The 21,021-nt window shown below is 43.9% G+C and overlaps 1 protein-coding gene across 7 annotated transcripts in view; it reads right to left on the reverse strand.

Moving 5' to 3' along the window:
- Positions 1-21,021, reverse strand: part of NCAM1 (neural cell adhesion molecule 1) — a 231,289-nt gene that overhangs the window by 14,265 nt on the left and 196,003 nt on the right. For 5 of the 7 annotated variants that reach the window (XM_063139160.1, XM_063139154.1, XM_063139157.1 and 2 more), the window contains 2 exons: positions 12,245-12,369; positions 8,573-8,753 (listed from right to left, as the gene is read on the reverse strand). In XM_063139160.1, the coding sequence (XP_062995230.1) occupies positions 8,573-8,753; positions 12,245-12,369 (306 nt within the window). Of the gene's footprint in view, positions 1-3,742; positions 4,507-8,572; positions 8,754-12,244; positions 12,370-21,021 lie in introns of those variants that run through there. The other 2 variants (XM_063139158.1, XM_063139159.1) reach the window with 1 other exon arrangement.

A 21,021-nucleotide genomic window follows, 5' to 3' on the forward strand; every position in this document is an offset into this window, starting at 1 on the left:
GGAGATTTCCATAGTGTGTGTGTGTGTGTGTGTGTGGGCTGCAATTTGCCAGGCCCATCCTCATAAAGACGGGAGGAAATGCACATATCGTAGCAAAGACACTGGAAGTCACAAGGACGTTGTACCTGCCAACGTATGAATGTAGAGATTCAGCCAGGGATGAAAAATTGTTCCTGCGTTGTGTGATGCAACCCCACCAGGAATTGATAGGTATCACGGGAGAAGCCCGTGAATGATCAGACAAGATGGCAACGAAATAGTTTGCTTTCTTGGCAACAGAAACGGAGAGGGGGAAAGAAAGTCCTTTGCCAATAAAGAAAGTAGCAGCGGCTCTTTTGGACCCACTGGGCAGATGGTTGGAAACTTCAGTTAACAGACACATCTATGCAGTTAACAAAACAGACATCTTGTATGGCTTGGTTTTTTCTTTCCTCCTTTTTTTTTCTTTTTTTGATAATGCAAATGTATAAACATAATAAAAGACTTGAACAGATTTCGTCTACTTAAGCATCATTGCTGTGTTAATAGGGGATGTGCTAGAATACAACGGCAGAGACGCCATCGGCTTTGAGCACATGGACTGGAGCAGTCTGGCCAGCACCATCATGGAAAAGTGAGGTGACTTCTAGTAGCACTTGAGTCATTTATTCACACATCAAACACCCTTCATGGAGACACACAGGCCAGGGTACATTGGAATCATGGAAATTCATGAGCTCAGCGCCCTAACAGGAATACCTCACAGGAAGGATTGGCTTAGAATCTTCTACTGAGCAACACTGACTGAAAAGGCCCATATGGGCTATCTCCTTGAAGGGTTCTTCCGTCCTCTCAATAAAAAAGCTGGGACTGCTCTAGTAAAAAAAAAACCACTGAGCTGACTCTCATAGCCAGTAGCTGGGACATATTTGGGGGCATGAGGTGGTGAGTGCCTTTTGCAAAATCTATATATATATATAAAAAACGCTTAGGTATGTTTCTGTAAAGGCTTCAGCTGATACAGGTTGCTAAGCAACAGTAACAATGTGTAACGTCAGCTGATACAGGTTGCTAAGCCCCTCGCCCGACTCCTCCGGGCTTTCCAAGGTAATCCTACCCCCTTTCTGCCTCTTTGCTCCCCCCCCCCCCTCATGAAGGGGGCAGCGCCACGGTCCGGAACATGAGCGAGGCTCCCAGTGTATCTTCCTTTTACAAGAATTCAACTGCAGACTCCATCTCAACTGACGAGTCATGCACTGCTGAATTTTTGCATTTGGTAATGTTACACCCACCCAGGGGTATTCACACTGCACTGAAAATGCAGATACTTCCCTCTGTCAAGAATCCAACTCTTAACTGAGCACTGATAGTTCATCTTTTCACTACTTTTGGGCAGTGTTTAGCAGAGGAAAGGCTGGGGAAGGATGTGTGTGTCTCTCTAGTAATCATTGAGCAGAGATGATGAGTCTCCAATGGCTGCAAACAAGGGTCAAAACAAAATGGCAGCATTTCATGTGTAGCTTTGCAGAATGACAGGGTTCAGATGTGTCTTGTGTGTCATCTCATTTAACCCCTTGCCCTCAGGCAGAACATCTTACACCAACAGGCATGGCAGAAAACGCTGCCTCCACCAGAATTTGAGCTGGATTCCAGGGTTCTCATTTTGAGGGATCCATTCTCAGACCAAACCTGGCCCACTCCAATTCCTGGTGGGCTCCAGCAGGACCCAGAGACAAGTACTACCCTCAGGCTGTACAGGACTGCATGTCTTGAAAGGTGGCCAAGGTTGTGCTGTGCCTCTGAAATTTCTTTCCAAGTCTAGTCCAGAATCTGAAAACACGAACTTGAGTGGAACTGGAGGTCTCACCTATCCCACTAACTAAAGTCGACGGCATTTCTCAGTACAGCTGTGTGGAAACGTTCTGGTGTGTTTTCCCATTTTGTTTTGTGTTGACATCAGAGAAGAGCTTAAAAGAGGTTGTAATAAAGCATGAATGGCGGTATGCTAGACTCTGAATTGACTGTGCGCTATCCCAGCCTCCCACAACATAGTGCCCTCCAGATGTATTGGACTACAATTCCCATGTAGTCCAACCCATATGGACCGGATTAGGTTGGAGAAAGCTGCACTATCCAGAGTCAGGTTGTGCCATTCTAAGCACTCATAGGGTGGAGAGTGTGGTGTCCAAGAAACGCTGGAATACAAATGTGACAGGCAGTGAATTTCTTGCTCCTGCTTTCATACGGATAGAGAGAAGCATCTTTATAGACACAGCAGGCAAGGAGACTTACACCAAAATTTTAAGATAGTGAAGAGGCTGGCACTCAAGTGACATTGACTGGACGTCATTTGATATTAGGTACGGGGCCCAGGCCATGGAGACCACGTTGACTAGTCCCAAGGGCAGGAGGAGGAGGAGCTTTCTGAATTGGTCACCACACACCCCAAATGTTCAGTGAAGAGGCCCTCAGCTGACGCCGTATGGTGGCCTATGAGACTCCACAGATTTAGACATGTAGAATGAGTGACACTGAAAATATATTTAATGCTAGCACACACTTGCAACAGGTCCTGTACACACGGTGTCGGTGGGATGGGGTGGGGCAGTCATCGGAAGGTCTCCGAAAGGCAAAGAGACCTGAAAACGTAGCCAGATGTACTTATGTCTTCCCTGTTCAGAGTGAACTGGTGTTTATGGCAAACTGGTTGACCAAATGGATTGCCAGGGGCCATGGCTGCCATTCTGGACATCACCACAAGCTTCCTGAACAGAAGGTGAGTAAAGTGTGTGTGAAACTTTGGCCTTCCCCTGGGCAGATGGTTTTGGATGTTTGGCCATTGACGACGTGGACATCAGCCGTTGTGGACAAACACAGCAGTTTGGGCCTCCTTAAAATGGACCTAAGACAAAATGAAAACTGATATGTGTGTGTGTGTGTGTGTGTGTGTGTGTGTGTGTGTTGGTGAATTGTTGCTCTGGAACAGTGCTCATGCTTTGCTGTGGTTTAGATGCAAGTGGACAAACAGAAAAGAAAGAAAACACGGGCAGCGAGTCCGTCCAGCGTGCTTTAGGGCCCCTGCAGATGGCATCCAGGGGTGGAAGGGATCCAGAGAAAGCTGAACAATCTGTGTGAGTTCTCTTCCGCTTTAGCACCAAAACCTGATAAACGGAGCTGTTTTGTAATGACCAAGGAGGAAGGTTTTGGCACAGATTCCCTGGGTTCTTTAAAACAGACCTTGCAGAGGAGACTGAGAGATGGACTCACCGACCCTAGGCAGGCCCACTTTGCAAGCTCAGCAAGACTGCTGGTTGAGATTTGTCTCATGAAAAGGATGCAGTGCTGCCGATTCAGACGCATGGTCTTCTCCCAAAGCTCATTGACTGAGATCTGGTCTTACCAATGCAGCAGGATGAGGTGGAAGACAGTGGCAGTGCCTTGTGCCACATCGGATTGAAGGTGGGCTGAGACACTTTCTGAATGCTAAAAAAATGTCCTGCAGGTTAAAAAAATAGCTCACCGGGGAAAGAGATGCCAGCCTGAACTGGTGCAGCCCATTCCACCATCCAGAATTCTATGGCCTCATTCAGACCGATACGGGGACCGAGTCAGTGCCATGCATTGGTCATTGCCATGTATTGGGAATGCAATGGGAGGAGTCTGTCAGGGACCACTGGAAGGGAAACACCCTGTGCACCTGAAGCCAACTGGTGCTCAGCCAACTGGATTCTCAACCAACTGGTTGAGAATTCTCAACCAACTCAGCCAACTGGATTCTCAAAGGTTTTCCAATAAACATAGCTGGGATGTGCTACAGAGACTTGAAAAATAGTTCCTAAAGATTCCCAATACAGGACAACTGCAACAATCCCATGGTCGGTTGCGGTGGGGAGGAGAAAGCTTCATCTGATTCTACCCTGAGTAATTCCAGTCACATCAAGATGGCAGATTTGCAAACTTATGTTTTGGATGTCATGTCACATTATTTTATTCTTCTTATATATTTTTTAAAAAAGATTTTGCTGTACTATTGGCAAGGATGAACAAACAACATTGTGTGACAATGGTAACAGAGACCAGTATCAGAAAGACCCTTCTTTCCCCCTTACAGTGTTAAAAGTATGAGCAATACGACTGGTTTTTACATCCAGTGGCTAAAAACAGGGGAAGGCCAGAAGCATTGTATGGGATGAACACACAAAACAGTTAAAATGCCCGATTTGAATCTTTTCTTCCCCTTCCTCATTACAAAATAGCAAATCTCTCCGAAAAAAATAACGATCTCTTGTGTTCTGCGCTTTATTTCCTGACCCCACCCCCCCCACCCCGAACAGATGCAATCCTTTGAAATAAGGAATTCTATCTCGCTTTCAGGCCTCGGCAGGGAAAAAACCAGGGTCTTCAAAAGCAAATCTCTTTTTGATGTTGCTGCTGTTTGCAAAAGTTTCTAACAGAGCAAAAGCAGGGCCGCTGTGCAGACAAGCAATGAGAGAAGGGGAGATGAGGCCGAAGGACTTCCCAGGGTTGCTGCAGCCGCCAAAAAGGGATTCCCAGGAAGGGGGCAGAAAGTGGTTGTATGTTTTTTTTCGTTTTTAATTATCATCATCATTATGAAAACAAAAATGTTGGTACATGTAGCAAGGTGGATGTTTCCATTGGGTCCAAAGTGACATGTATGACGACAGACATAGGAAAGGAACAACAGGGGGAAGGGATCAGAGGGGGGGAAAGAAAGAGAGAGAGAGGGAGAGAGAGAGAGAGAGAAAGAGAGAGAGAAAATAGATAAAAGGAAAAAAATAGGTCATAAATATAGAAAAAACAATAAGAATTTAAAAGGTTTCTTTAACTTAGTATAAATTAAAAATAACCAAAAGGTTAGAAGAACAGAGCAGCGGCAGCGGCAGCAATGACAATGGAAGGGCTCGTTTTGGGAACTGGCAGCAAGAGGGAGGGGTTTGGGGGGGGTTAGCGAGCGGATGACACTGAGATCAACGATGTGACACAGGATGCTCAGGAGGGGAAGGACCGGGTGATGAGCTGTTGGCAAAGGAGTGCTATTATTTTCAGACGGAGATGGGTGAATTCCCTCCCCACCCCGAGAAAGCTGCCTCAACTTTGCCTTTGGCCACCAGTCTTCCTCACTGACTTTGGGCACAAGGAGAGGCTCCTGAGCAAACCTGGCTGACCAAATCAAGACGCACACGAAATACGGAAGCATCCAGGAAGAGCTGGGCGACCGCTTAGATGCCTCCTGAAAGAAGAAGGCCTCACTCTTTGCCTGGACTACCGAGCACTTCCTATGTAAGGATAGAAAAATAAGGCCAACACTTTAGGATGGATGCCACTGAGCAAGGAGGAAGTTGAGTTAAACTGAGATGACTCCAGCAAGACCACACTCTCCCCAGGACTAGAATTCTTTCCTGAGCCTAGGCACAGAAACATGGACACAGTGCTACCAGAAACCTCTATTGATCTTACATGATTTTTACGGATTTTCCCCGTTTGCACCTTTCCAAGCCTTTCAGCAAGCTGCATTCTGAGATCTGCATTTTTACAAGCCTAATCAAGGACTACGTTTTTAGCCAATCTTTTCCTGGATGACCCTGGCTCTTTTCCACGTGCTTCCGATTTCCCTTGCCCCTTCATTGTCAGTCCTGGACTCCTCTCCCCATATCCCAGTCTTGTGGGGTCTCTTAATGCAGTCTGTAAGTCCTCCGGACAGAGACTGGTCCTTGCACACCATGTTGCTGCTAAATCAAGGGTGGGAAGAAAGCAGATCTCCAGATGTTTTGGACTTCAACTTGCAGCATTTCTCATCACTGGCCATGCTTGAAAGGGCTTCTGGGAGTTGAAGTCCAAAACCATCTGGAAATCTACCTTCTGCTCACCCCTATGCTAGATAAAAATGGCATAGTAGTGGTGCCATCCACTCCACAAAAGGGAGGCAGAGTCACTCTCCTGTGTATGTTTTACCCCAGCTGAGAATTCTTGTACCCCTCCCATAACTCTAAGTCCTGCCTTTCATCCCTCTGGTTTTTTCCTGTCAGTCTCCTTCTTAGCCAAGCATCCTTGTGTCATAAAACGGAGCTGAACTAAAATAATGTACATGCTCAAGATTTCGGCAGAATTTTCCAACTGCAAAGCTAAACACTTGAATTTCAGACTTCTTATTTTACTTGGACTTATATATCACTTTCAATGGGATTTTTCAAATAAATTCCAAATCATTAAAAAAAAAAAGACTTCTTCAGATGTTGCCTTTGAGATTTGACTTTGAGAGTTTTGGGCATGGAATTTAAGGCATTCATGTCAAATTTCCACCTGCCAAATCCATTGGTGTTTTAGTATTCTCTCACAGTACCTTCTTTCCCTGAGTCATCCAGACTGAACAGTAATTTAGAATGTTTGGGGGAGCTGGGGACGGGGGGGGATGACAAATTAGGAAGATACTTGTTCAATTTTTTTCAAGCCAATTTGAATTGGAGAATCAGCCGACCCCACCAACTCAGCCCTAACAACAACAATAAAAAGCCCTTCAAATAGATGATGGTGTGGAATATTAGGGGTGCGTGCACGGCAAAATGGAAGGTCAGTTGTTTTAGTATGTTATTGGGTGTCCTGCATAACGAGACTAAGTGGGGTGGAATCTTTCGCTGGCAAATTGTATTAAGCGGCCACCTCCTTCCCCCAAATAAAAAGGGCACCATGCAGAAATCACCATAAAGGCTAAACAGGCCTTCTTCTGCAAGAGGGGGCACATAGCACCCTCAACCCAGTTGTTGAGTTGGGTCAGGGGTGATATGCACTGTGCGACGGTTTTAGCTCTCTTTCGAGCTTGTTGCCAGTCCTTTGGCAACCCAAAGCAAAATGGGATCATGCAAAAGGAGCCAAATATAAGCACGGGCTTAATTTGCATCATGGAATCCAGTTCTTCTCGGCACAGTGTTTGATTGAACTGCCTTGGGAGAGCATGTTGAATTTTAAACTTGTTTTAGGACCGAGTAAAGGCAGCTTTGCTTACTAAGCTTTGTTTGGTGAGCACCAAATCCCTGAAGATTCTGCCCTGCTGTCTAATGACACGTCCCTCTACTCTGACCCCATGGTTCCAAAAACGTCAGTGCCTTGAGCCACGGTTTGGGTTCTAAGCGCTCCGCATTTACTGGGCAAACGATATCTCAACATACCAAAACAGTTACATTTGAGACACCACCTCCTTGAGGACCAAAACAGGCGAACAATTCAATGGTTACAATGTTGCTTAATAACAATTGTCACCAGTCCCAGAGTTTCTGCCAACTCCTAGAAATGGCAACCATGAGTTGATTTATTTGCCACTGATCTGTTGTAGTTTCTGCCTCTATGCGGTGAAAAACAAGCTCATACAATCATCAGAAGAAATGCAACGAATATTAATGTTGCATGTCTTACGGCTAAATCTTGGAAATAGCCGATATGAAAAGAAGTGGAAATGGAAGCCACGGAGGACAAGCTCACGCTTCATCGTGTTTGTGGAAGTTTCATGCCATAGAAATATTCCTGTGGTATCCTGGGCTGAAAATGCCACAGTCACATCTGAACCATAGTCAATCATAGGGATGTACGAGAATTTTGCTCCTGTTCTCAAATCATGTGAACACATCCAGTTCGCAACCCCAAATGTGAACAAAAGCAGGAACACAATTCTCTGGAATTTTTTTTTTTTTTTTTTGCAATTTCCTGAACTTGTGTTCCCGTTTGTACGTGTGCAATTGCACAAAGGTGCACTTCCAAAAGTGTGCATGTGCAAATCCCCCCCACCCTCAAATCCACATTTTCACGCTTCAGCCTTTGGGGGGAAATTTACATTAAAAAAAAAAACAAACACGTATTTATTTCAATTGGGAAAAATGCACTCTTTAAAAAAAATTTTTTTAAAAAAATGGGGAAATGTGCACTTTTAAAAATACACATTTTTCTCCATCAAAAAAAAAAAAAAGAAGAAGTTCTTTCTCCAATCCGGGGGGGGGGGGAATACGCTGAAGTTTGGGAACACAAATGAGGCGAAACAAACTTCAAAGAAGAATTTGGAGAACCTCAATCTCAAATATTGCATGTTTGCCCATCCCTAGTTGATGAGTGCTTTGTGGTCCCTTGACAGCATAGGCTGCAGGAGTGGAGGGAAAAGCACGCTACGAGGGGAATCCTGAATGGCCAAAGCAAAGGCTGGAACCCCCACCCCCCAACCCCCCCGGCCTTTCTTTGATGACCTGGTTGGAAGAGTCCCACTTGAGTGCCATGCGTTACAAAGAACAACCATTTCCAGGACTTCACAGGGGGTGTGGGGGCGGATTGGTAGACCAGGTGTATCGTACATACCATGGACAGACCTATCACGTGAGGTATGTACAAGGCCAAGTAATAAAGCTTTAGATGGGTAACCGGTTATGAGGATGGTTTTAAGCAAGCAAGTTGCTGAGGATTTTGGTGGGCTGTTTTGTTTCTCCCCGCCCCCACCCCCGGTTTTTAACAAAAACCTCAAGCACATTAGGCAATGTGGTGCCGTTGCATTAAGTTCAAGCAGAAAACCATGGCAGGAAGCGGATTATTGCTGTACCTGGAATGATAGTCGGCTGGGCAGAAGTCTTGAAAGCGTAATGCGCTGGCTTGGATTTCCCTTGCTGGTTCTCCGCAATCACGTAGACCTCGTAGTCGGCATTCCAGTCCAGAGCCTTGAGCATGACGTGGTCGCTGCCCGAAGGGAGCCGGATCTCAGGCTTCCAGTCAGAGGACTGCTTCTACAGAAACACGGTGGGAAGGAGGAAAGGGTGAGAATGTTAAGGTTTAGCAGTGAGCTCTTATTTAGACAAGGCAGTCCATGGTCCACACGCAAGACCAACTAGACCCAGACAACTGGTTTCTCCAGTCCCCCACACCCACCGATTGGCTTGGAATCACAGGAACATAGGAACCTGACTTCTACTGTCAGATCCTCCAGGTCCAACATACTCAGTGCTGTCTATGCTGACAATGTCCAAAACCAATTCTGATCCGTTCGGAAATAGGCCAAGCTATTCCCTGATTTCGGGGGTAATTGCTCAGCTTATTGTTGAGCCAATCCAGGTGCTGGGGTTTCATCCATCAGAACTCTACGCCCTGGCAGAATCTTTACAGACAGCTGAGACAACCTGGTGGTGCCTTCAAAGGCAAGGCCGTATACAGAGACGTGTTCTAAGTGGGCAAATTCCTGCCATGGCTGCCTTCCTTCCCAGCCCAAATCTCTTTAGTTTTCAAATACTGCTGGAAACCCAAAGGTTTTTTTGCAGTCGTTTCTCCATCGGGATGCTTAAAAGTAGGGTGACCATATGAAAAGGAGGACAGGGCTCCTGTATCTTTAATAGTTGCATAGAAAAGGGGATTTCAGCAGGGCTCAAGTTAAAGGAAGCCAGATTCCAGCTGGACGTCAGGAAATACTTCCTGAACTGTTAGAGCAGTATGACAATGGAATCAGTTACCTAGGGAGGTTGTGGGCTCCCCCACACTAGAGGCCTTCAAGAGGCAGCTGGACAACCATCTGTCAGGGATGCTTTAGGGTGGATTCCTGCATTGAGCAGGGGGTTGGACTCAATGGCCTTATAGGCCCCTTCCAACTCTGCTATTCTATTATTCTATGATAGGTGTCATTTGTATATATGGAGAACCTGGTGAAATTCCCTCTTCATCACAACTGTTAAAGCTGCAGGTGCCCTGCCCTCTTTTAAATCTGGTCACTCTAGTATAGCTCCTGCAGCTTTAACGGTTGTGATGAAGAGGGAATTTCACCAGCTTCTCCATATATACAAATGACACCTGCTGAAATTCCCTTTTCTATGCAACTGTTAAAGATACAGGAGCCCTGTCCTCCTTTTCATATGGTCACCCTATTAAAACAGAGTTCTGGATGGGAATGTAACTACTTCCATCTGTGCTGAACAGAAGCAGTGACATGTAGAGCTCTGCTGTCTCAACCAGACCATCCCGAGGAATCACCCAGGTGCCAATTTCTGCTGTTTTTTTCTGTTGTTCCCTCTGTGGTTACCCGCTGCTTTCTTCTCCCATTATCCCTTAAAAGGGAAGATGAAACTTCCCCACACAGGTGCGACACAAAACAGAACAGCGAGAGTTTGCAGAAATAAGGTACGTTACTCCCAAAGCCTATGCTGGAGAAACTACTGACTGTTCGAAAGGTATTAAAAATAGGTTTAAGCAGAAACATCCTGGGAGAGTTTTCCTCCTGAAATGGAATGGCAGGGGGAGAAAGTTGGGAAGAAAACAAGAATTTTTCTTAGGGTGGGATTGCCCTCTTGCCTCAATATATTGGTCTCAGATAATTCGAACCATTGCAGATATAATTGGTCACCCATTAAGACCATCCTTGATGTTGATAATTTTTCAGATTATTCCTGACGAAATCCCTGGTAATTTAAAGACCTTGGTTACAATAATGATCATTGCAGCTAAGATTATTTGGGTGGAAGGCGGCACAATCTCCAGCAGAAAATGAATGGCTGAGTAAATGTCTGGAACTTGCAGTTATGGATAAGCTGATTAACTATATAAAAAGGAGGGAAGGGATTTTAAGAGGCACAGAGTATATGGACAGGTGGGCATGTTTTGTTCAGTTTTGGAATAACAGGTATGGGAATCAGAGATTTGGAATTTTTTTGTTTCAATAATTATCTGTACCATAATTATTTGTATTATAATTATTATTCTTTTTTCTTCTTTATTAAGAGTTGTAAAAATGTTATTATGTATGGAAATGCCTTAAGGCAAGGTTCCCCTTTCCTCATTTTTCCCTGCTTCTCTATTAGAGCCTTCCACATTTGTTTTGTTTTTCTAATTGTCATGTTTGCAAATTAAAACAAAATACCCAAAAAATAAAATAAGAACTTTTCTTAGCGTGTGAGGAAGAGGGAAGAAAATTTCAACGTTTTCGGAGGTCGGGGTTTACTGGGGGAAACTGCGGCAGCGTTGCCTTTTTAAACGAGATTCTTTCTCTTTGTTATTCTTGATTTTAAGAATTAAGTTTAAGAAAGGAAATGCTTTTTTTCTTTTCTTTTTGAAAAGACAACTCTGCTATCCTTTTCCTGGTAAGTTCTACCTCATTGAAAGAACCTATCCTCCCTCCAAACCCTGAGAAAATTTCCAAAATGCCCCATTTAGAATGGGATTGTGAAATTGGGTTGGTATTTTTTGGTTCAGCCCTAAAAAAAATAAAAAAAATAAAACAAACATGGCTGCAAGATTTCATCAATTAACTGATGGTAGCAACCAACAAAGAGTGCAGTCCTATGCGAATTTAGACAGAATTTTTTTAAAAAATTCCCAGCATGCCCCAGCCTAGGATATTTTTCTGCCTAAATGGGCAGCCCGTTTACTAACAGGGACTGGCCGGCGAGACCATATTACGCCAGTCCCTTTACAACTTCATTGGCTGCCTTTCCAGGTCCGGGCCCGATTCAAAGTGCTGGTATTAACATTCAAAGCCCTAAACGGTTTGGGGCCAGGTTATTTGAAGGAACGCCTCCTCCCATATATACCTGCCCGGACCTTAAGATCATCTACAGGGGCCCTTCTCCGTGAGCCCCTGCCAAAGGAAGTCAGGCAGGTGGCTACTAGGAGGAAGGCTTTCTCTGCTGTGGCACCCCGGCTGTGGAATGAGCTCCCCAGAGAGGTCCGCCTGGCGCCTACACTGTACTCTTTTCGTCGCCAGTTGAAGACCTTTTTATTCTCTCAGTATTTTAACTTAAATTTAAATTTTACTGTTTTAACTCTGCATTTTAATCTTACATCAATTTTGCTGTGTGGTTTTATCCTGGTTGTGCTTTTGATGCTGTATTTTGTATTTGTGTTTTTAACCTGTTGGTAGTTTTATTATGGTTTTAATTTTTGTGAACCGCCCAGAGAGCTTTGGCTATTGGGCGGTATAAAAATGTAATAAATAAATAAATAAATAAATATGCATGAAATTGTGCCCTAAATAACTTTTAATCAACAAGTATTGTTTTATCTTTTCTTTTGGGCAGGTATTATTTTTAGATGATGCCTGTTAAGTCCCATGCATGCATCTTATAGAAAACAAACACACACACACAGGAATCGTGTCTTTTGCTTCAGAACGATGTTTTTCCTGTTATCCCAAATTTATACTGGTATACTGCATAAAATCATCCCGTTCTTAAATACTGACATTCTTCAAAGCAAGCCATAAAGTCCCAGACCGAGCTAGTCCAATTGTCTGACTTACGACTCTGTATTTGATGAGATAATGCCGAATGGGGGAACCTCCGTCATCTTGTTTAATGAGGTTCACTTTAAAAGAGTTGCCATCTTCTCCCACCTGGCCTTCCAGCTTGGGCGCACTGGGTTCACCTGCAAAAAGGAGGTGATCCACATTTAATCTTTGGCACGTATCCTCAATGATAAACACCCAACTGAATGAATGAACAAAGGTTGCAACGCAATCCTACAATCACCACTTCCAGAAGTAGTAGTAGTTGTATTACTAATGTGGCATACATTTCAGACGCTCCTTCAGGCATGGCATTCAGATCCAAGTGACAGAACCACCCCCTCCAACCCCCAAACCCAGAGCAAAGCTGCATCATGTTTAAAATTTACGGCATAGTAGCGAGAGGATGAGAGTTTGTTATGCATATAGAGGATTCTATATAGATCTGGAAACCTGTAGAACTTTATCCCAGGTTCTTGGAATCTGTGAGAAGAAGCATCAAGTTCACAACTCTTGCAAGCATTCAAGGAAGGTGCCAGACCTTCCTTCTTATCTTGCTGTCATGATGTTCATATCATTTATTCTCCCACTGGCTAACTGTTTTGGGGTGGGGTGGGTGCCTTACCACCCTAGATGTCCAGTTTAACTAAATGATCTTGGCTCCTGCTCTCATCCTGAATTAATTTGAACAATTTATGCACCCATTTTCCTGCTTCTATAAGCATTCAAAACGCTGAACAAAAGGCTATCCTTAACTCCAGATTTTACCTATTATTCCCTATGATCACAGTAGTCACTATAGTCTCTCTCTTCTTGACCAACCACCCTGGGTTGTTTCCTGACCATAAATGCTTACTCATTAACTAATGAAAAGGAATGGAGTTATATGACGCTACCAAGACGTCAGCTTCTAAACTATATGCTGAAGCTGCATACTTGCCATGTTTTAATGGTTGCATTCTCGCTCCCTCATCTACAAAATCCCAAAATAAAGAACTGCACTTGGGTTTTTTTGCCTTGGTATGGCATGTGGACAACATAGGATACTCCCTGTAGGTCTTCCATTCACATCCTTTTTGATACACATGCACACTCACAGACATACTTCCAGGAATCTATACAAAAGTTAAAGAATGAGTTACATGTTGTCTGTAGAAGATAACTTAAAGGGGAACTTAAAGCTAAGACAAAATCTCCCAGAAGCCATTTTTCTGAGAAAATTTCTGAGAACCCTCTTTCTCACTGCCCCACCCCCAAAGACGGCCATTTTGCTAAAGATTTCCCAAATATTCTCCACTCTGTGTGTGTGTGCTGGCCATTAACACACACACCCAACACACATGCCACCACCACAACGCTCTGGAATGCTGCTAGGTCCAGGGCATTTTGGAGGATGCAAATTGTTGGCCAGGTTGCCTGCCCACATGCACACACCATCATTAAGAAAAGAAGTAGAAAGTTGTGACATGGCCACTGGTGATCCCAAGGAACTGTTGGAGAATTTCTTCTCCCCCTGGTGTTCAGCAAAATACCCACCACCCCATTTCACCACACATGCAAAGGGCAGGGAAGCTTGGATTCAGCAGTACAGAAGATATTGGGAGCTCCAAATGTTTACAAGGATGTCAGAAAGAGGAGAAGCAACGAGGGTGTTCCACCTTGTCTCCAGTTGTTTCTTCTCTCCTCTCATAATTCTAGAGCTTGGTGTCATCTCATTGCATTGAGAGCCTGTAGAGAGCCGTTCTCATGTTCTTATAAAAAGACAAGGAACAATAATTTGCAAGAAATTGGGCTTAGTTTAGAAATAATCTCCTACTTTTAACAGCAATTCTCCAGTGGTGTTTGCTTTTGGAAAATAAGATGGATTCTTCTTGAGAGATTTGCAAGAGAAGGTCAGAGACAAAGATGTTAGGTACAGGGCATCATTTTGGAAGGAAGAAGGTTTTATCCACGGGATCCAAAGAAAAAGGAGAACTTCATGTCTCAAAACAGACACTGAAGTATGAAAATAAAGGCCTCCAGGGGGAAAAGGCATGGGTGACAAAATAACATGTATGTGGTTATGTTCAAGAATGAAGGAGAGGCGCTTGGCTTTGGAACTTTCTATTCTATTCTAGCACTGTCACAAAATGCCACCAAAAGTGGCATACAAAGTGAATGTAAGATGTACCATCTCAAGTGTGAAATGCCTGAAGAACATCAAGCCAAAAGAATTTTGATATGGTCCTAAGACATATTGGAAGTGCATCCCTGATCTATCTAAATTAAAGTTTATGATGGATCATCTAATTCCACTGTCCCTGAACAGGGTTAGCAAGTAAATAACCCAGCACTCAAAGAGACATCTGTCCTCACTCACCTTTTATTGCTTGGAAAGTATAATGCAAGATGATCTATGGTCATTTATCCTATGATGCCAAGCAAAAGTGATGGCCAGGTGACCAGATGCCAGCACAGCACAGAATGATGCAGCGGAACAGGAAAACTTTGCCTTAACACCATTTCTTGCCTGTAAACATCCTTTCCCTTCCATGCAGCCTAGCTCAATTATCCATGCTTTGAAGAGTAGATCCATTATGTTCCAAGTAAACAACATACATGTTGCCAACACCTGGCTCCTTCCAGCACTTTTGGTGCTCCTGTCACCAGTCAGCGTGGGGCATGGGGTGGTGAAATCAATAACTGTCAAACAGCCCTCCGCATTCCACCTTTTTCAGTAGGAATTGATTTACGCCTCCCTTTCCTCTGAAGGAAAAGCGCTCTGACATGGATTTTGTCCCTTAGCAGCTGTTGAGTGAGTTGACAAGAGGTGTGTGAAAGAAATCAGTTTTCTTTAGATATTGGTTATTGATCAGCTTTCCAGGACATGCTAAACAATTCATTCTTGACATGCTTAACAGGACCAAAGGATTTGCCCTCGATCAACTTGATTGAAATCTCAGTACTCTGCTGATGGAATACAGGGTCTTTTTTCTAGCTTAGGGTCCAGAGGCTAGTGAACACATTTGTACTGGGATATAAAGCCAGGCTAATCAGAATATCTTTTTGATATGGTTTATGCAGAAGGACTTGAACGGCAATTGCATCCTTTGGCTTTTTCTCATCATGGGAAAGTATGCCAAACAACAGCCCACAATTCACTTGTGGAATTCAGTGTCAAGTGATGCAGTGACAGCCAATAAACCTAAATAGCTTGACTAGATCAATTCATGGAGGTTGGGTCTGCCCATGGCAGTAGCCACGAATAGGGGGAAAGAATCTGTACAAAAGTATCCTACCTCTGATGACAAGAGTTCCCCTTCAATGCTTAAAGGTAAGAAAGAAATCATGGAATGTAACCCAACTCTCATTGGTATTTTCATACAAAAGAAGCATCTTGGTTCAAATTAGAGAATGGGAATAGAACTTATCCATGGGCTGCAGAAGTCTCTACTGGCTGAGAAATGAGGCATTTGTCTGGTGTGGTTAGAACAAAGCTATTGTTGCATTCCCCACCCACCCCAAACGCAATTCAGAAAAACATACTGCTTCTTTTTGGAGACACTGGATCATAGACATACTTAAAGTAGACCCATTAAAACCAATAGGGTTTCATTTATTCATGACTAATTTAAGTCCCAAAGATTTCAATGGGTCTACTCCAACTCTGGGTAAGTCCAGATCGAAGCAAGAGTCTTTTCAGATTCAGGGTTGTTGTTGACTGACAAGAAATTCTGGGAAACTGCAGGCATCAAGAAGTGCTCAAGTGCTCAACTGACTAAAAAAGTATTCTGGATTAAAATGTCTTTGCCTACTGGCAGGACTACGCAAAGGGGTCCAACCTAATCTCCCTCAGCAGGGACTTCCAGAGCCTGGAAGCAGCCACCAAAAAAGTCCTCTCTCACATCCCCACCAAATGTGCCTCTAATGGCAGTGGTATTTATTTATTTATTACATTTCTATACCGCCCAATAGCCGGTGCTCTCTGGGTGGTTCACTGAGAAAAGGACCCCCCAGAAGGTCTTAAATCCCAAGCAGGCTAATATGGGAAGTGGTGGTCTTTCAGGTAGCCAGGTCCCAAGTCTATGGGACTCCTTGACACAAGATGTTGTGATGGCCATCAGCAGAGTCTTAAAAAACAAAAGGTAACATTTGACAAATACATAAGGAGAGGTCCCGTCAGCAGCTATCAGACTGGTACTACCACATTCAAAGGCATGACAGCCCCTAGCAGACACTAAGGGCAAACAAAGATCTGGCTGAAAACTGATGAGGAAGGATGGAAGTGTGGTGTGATCCAGCCAGGAAGTTCTTGTGAACATTGATGTGTAATGAGATATGGAGATCTCATTACAGTTCTATCACACAGCAGCCCTGAGACTGATGGTTTACATAGGGCAGCCTTCACCAACCTGATGCCCTCCATGCCATTAGCCAGGCTGGCTAGGAATGATGGGATTTGTAGTCCAACACATCCAGAGGACATGAGACCAAACCCCTTTATTCATTTGTCTTGCTTTTACAATTGGAAAGTGCCTTGGTGTTTTCTACAGCAGAGAGCTGGTTCTTTAGCAGGGTATATAATGGCATCAGTGCAATTTAAACTAATAATTAAAAATTCACAGCATCATTTTGGATTCTCATTAGCAGCATAAGGGGTGGGGGTGGGATCAGACCAAAACGCCAAGTAAAACTGAACCCTTCAGCGGCAAAAGGGATCATTTTCTCTAACATCAATGCATTTTGGATCGTAACCTAGCAAGAATGACTTAATTAGCAAGCATCCTAATTCGTCCCAAGAGGGGGGGGGGTTAAAAAGTGGTTCTTCCCCCCCTTCTTTCCAATAATGATTGACTAGCAGAGGCAGCAGTGGGGTCTTGCATGATTAAAGCTCTGGTGCTTTTAGCAAAGTATGCCATGTATACATTTCCCATTGCATTAGGATATATTATCAAGAATAATGGAAAATAAATTACAGCTGTCAAAATAAATGAACAACCAAAGAAAAGAAAAGAAAAGAAAATGGTTATTGTGCGATGCATTTCCCCTAGTTCCTTTTATTATTCATAGCTTCATGTGCAGTTTGTACTGGGTCACTCGGGAATTCACAAGGTTGGGTATTTTCAGCACACCTGTTGCCAAGCTGGAGTTCAGGGTGCAAGTTTGGAAGGGCACCTCTTCATTCCAAAGGTGTTTGGGCAGGAGATTTTCCAGGTGGATTGTGCTCTTTGGCTTTTGCACTGGCCATTCCCACACAGGGAATGCTTGCTTAAATATCTAGCCCACCTATGGAACTCACTGCCACAACATGCGGTGGTAGCCACCAACATTAAGGACTGTACATACATTACATGTGTTTATAGTCAATCCGTGTGTGTGTGTGTGTGTGTGTGTGTGTGTGTGTGTATGTACTGGATTGTGTCCACGTGTTCAGCATAACCTAAATGTTCAGCATAACCTATATGTGAATAGGCTCTTTCATGACATATACCAAATGTTTGGGAGGGGGCAGAGCCCACCATACAACCCCACTTACTCCACATGTGTTGATTGATCACATGCATATCTATAGATGGCTTAAAAATGGACTGGACAAATTGAAAGTGCCTGGCCAGTTCAAAGTGTGGGAGTCAACTGAGCAGCTGTGGGGCGTACTGATACACACACTGTATGGTTAGTGATCCAACCGTCATCATTCGGTGTGCTGCTGCTGCTGCTTTTCTGAAATCTGCTGTTCAGAAATGCTCTTGGGGACCTCTGGCCCTTGAGATGCCCGTACAATTGCTGCCCTGGTTTCCACCACAGAAAAAAATATTCCCTATCTAACATTAATTTAATGGACTGACTTCTGGGTTTCTGCCGGTGCAAGGAGAAAATGGGAGAGTGCAAATGACTGCACTCGTTGGCTACTGGCTCTGAAGTCAAACAGACCAGATTGCTCTGATTCCTGCTCTGTTCTGATTGCAGGTCCTGCAGAAACCCCTTTCAAGCTAAAGCAATTTGGGAAGTTACAATGTTTGGAGATTAAGTTACCGGCAGCACAAGGTAACTGGGAATAAATATGCTGCGACGGGCACAGGAGTGCGGGTGGGAGTGTGCCAGGTTACTTCTCCTGGGTATCTTCGAAGCACTGAGATGCTAATGAAACTATTATCTTTCCCCACAGCCCTTGCCATTTCCCCTCCCCCGTCAGCCAAAGGCCAGGGACAAGGAAGGATCTCCTGCCGCAGAGCCTCAAAGGCTTGCCATTTGAGAAGCACGTGGCACAGAGCAGTGGCAATCTGGTTTCAATCAGCTAATCCACATCTACAGGGGGGAAATCTGCCAGCTGACCCAGGTTCAGTAGCAGGGCCTCTTCTCTAGTGGATCCATGTTTACCCCACACATCCATGTCTCGTCCCGCCCCTCTCGCCCCAATGATGCTAACCCTGTCTGGATTTCGAGCTCTTTGTTCTACATCAGGAATACAATCTACACACCACTTCCTATCTGTTAATGTAACGTGTCGTGAGACATTTCCTCCAGAAAGGAAGAACTCAAGCACAGATGCTTCCCCCGCCTTCCCCACTCCCTCAACCCAGTTGTTGCATTACGTCAATGTGTGGGATCACACTTGACGGAGCGAGCGACCACCGAAAAATGGCTTGAGATTACTCACCAAGTGATGACATTTCCACGTCACAAATTAATTGTGCAAACCCACAATCCGTAGCGATTTTAGTGCGACTGTGTTCAGAACTTTTGGATCCATCCTCAGGACCAGGTTTATACAATTACTTTGTGATGGTGTTTTAGTTGTTGCTGTTTTTCATTCTAGAAGTGTCGTATAAAAACATGTGCCCCTCCCTCCATGTTCATTGGCATATGAAGCTGCCCTAGATTGAAGCCATCAGGCCACTGGTCCATCCAGACCACTGCCGTCTACTTCCACCAGGCAGGAATCATTTCCAGCCCTCCTATCTGAGACCCTCTTAGCTAGAACTGCCAGGGATTTAGCCTCGAACTTTCTATATACAATGCGTACACTCTACCTGAGCTATGGTCCCTCCCCAGTCAATCTACCAATGCTCTAAAGGCATTTAATCTAGAAACTGGGACTTTACAGAAACTATTAAGAACTGTCATCAACAGCATTTGGACCCAGAATCATCATAAAGCAGAGGAAATGGAATGCGGGTTTCTCTGAAACAGCATGATTGCATTTTGCAAACAGTGGGGCAGTTGCATCTCAAATTGTGCAAATTGGGTTAAAATATGAAGCTTTTCTGTGGCACCCTGGGTGGCAGGAGAGGAGGAAATTCTATCCTGTGCTTGTTCTTACATTAAATGGTTCAGGGAGCCTGCAGTCATCCCTCCCAGCCTGTAGGGGGCATTGCCATCTTCATGACAGAGGGAGTCCTGAGGAACGTGGGGTGTTCAATTGACCACGTGAGAAGGGCTGTTACCTGCATACAGCTGTAATCCAAAGCACACTTACTAGAGAGTAAGTTCAACTGAACTCTGTGGAAATTTCTTCCGTGTAACCATGCATAAGCTTGTACTATAAAGTGGAATCGTACAACCTTATATTAAATGGCTATGTCTTGTATTTATGTCCATTTAATGGTGCTATATAAATAAATAAATAAATAATAATAATAATCTAGTTGTTGGGACCTTACAAATTAGTATTTGAAACATCCTCTTGATATAAACTAGTGTTTATAAATAGTATAAGAAACATGAAACACATTTATTTCAGAGGATGCATGTCAGGAAGGGTACATATCAGGAAATATTTAGACATCACCACTGTGTGTCCATAGCAAGCTTGATGTTTTTAACCCAAAGTGCACCATTTGGCCAGAAATCATGGCTTAACAGCACTGCTTCAAGCTGTAAAAAGAAAAAACAACCGGTAATTATCTCGATATGCACACTCATGTGGATTAGTACAATAATGCTTCAACAAAAGAAAGAAAGAAAGAAAGAAAGAAAGAGAGAGAGAGAGAGAGAGAGAGAGAGAGAGAGAGAAAGAGAAAGAGAAAGAAAGAAAGAAAGAAAGAAAGAAAGAAAGAAAGAAAGAAAGAAAGAAAGAGTCATTTGTTTAATATGTTAGTATAGGGGGACTGGGCCAAAATGCCCCCTACTCCAGCCAAATTGGATCGAACTTTGGATGGTTTGAACGTTTGGCCCAGCCTTGGTCTATCTGGACCAACCAGTAAGTAAAATTCTCAAGTGTCACTAGCTGAAGAGAAAAAACAACTTGGCTATTAAAAGGTTTATACAAAAAACATGCTCAAAACATGCACATGAAACCTAGACAGGGTAGGAGCTGGGAAGTCAAGACGTGAAGGCCTACCCCATTTACACAGTGCCTTAGAGTTCGTTTTGTTGCCTGTGAATTTACAGGAACATACGACATTGTCTTATACAGTCAGATCTAAGCCCACCTAGACCGTTACTGTCTACACAGACTATAGCTCTCCAGTCTTCCAGACATGGAAAAGTTCTCCCCAGCCCTACGTGGAGATGAATTTGGGACTTTGCAAGGCATGCTCTTTGCAAGGCAATACGATTCTCCCCATGAAACATGAAAATCATGATCAGAAACATGAAAATCATGATCAGAAATCCCATTAGATAACGATTAATTCCATAGAAACCTTGTGGTTTGCTGTAGATAAATGATTACAGCAGTCATTCACTGGGATGGGGGTGGGGTGGGGCTTGCATTCTATAGATGCTCTCAAGTCTATATTAGGCATATTAAGAAATGATAAAAACAGAACTGGTACTGCAGACTCCATCCTAACCAGCTCAACTGGAGTTCA

Source organism: Elgaria multicarinata, chromosome 12 (genome assembly GCF_023053635.1).
Source record: "Elgaria multicarinata webbii isolate HBS135686 ecotype San Diego chromosome 12, rElgMul1.1.pri, whole genome shotgun sequence".
NCBI classification, from domain to species: Eukaryota; Metazoa; Chordata; class Lepidosauria; order Squamata; family Anguidae; genus Elgaria; species Elgaria multicarinata.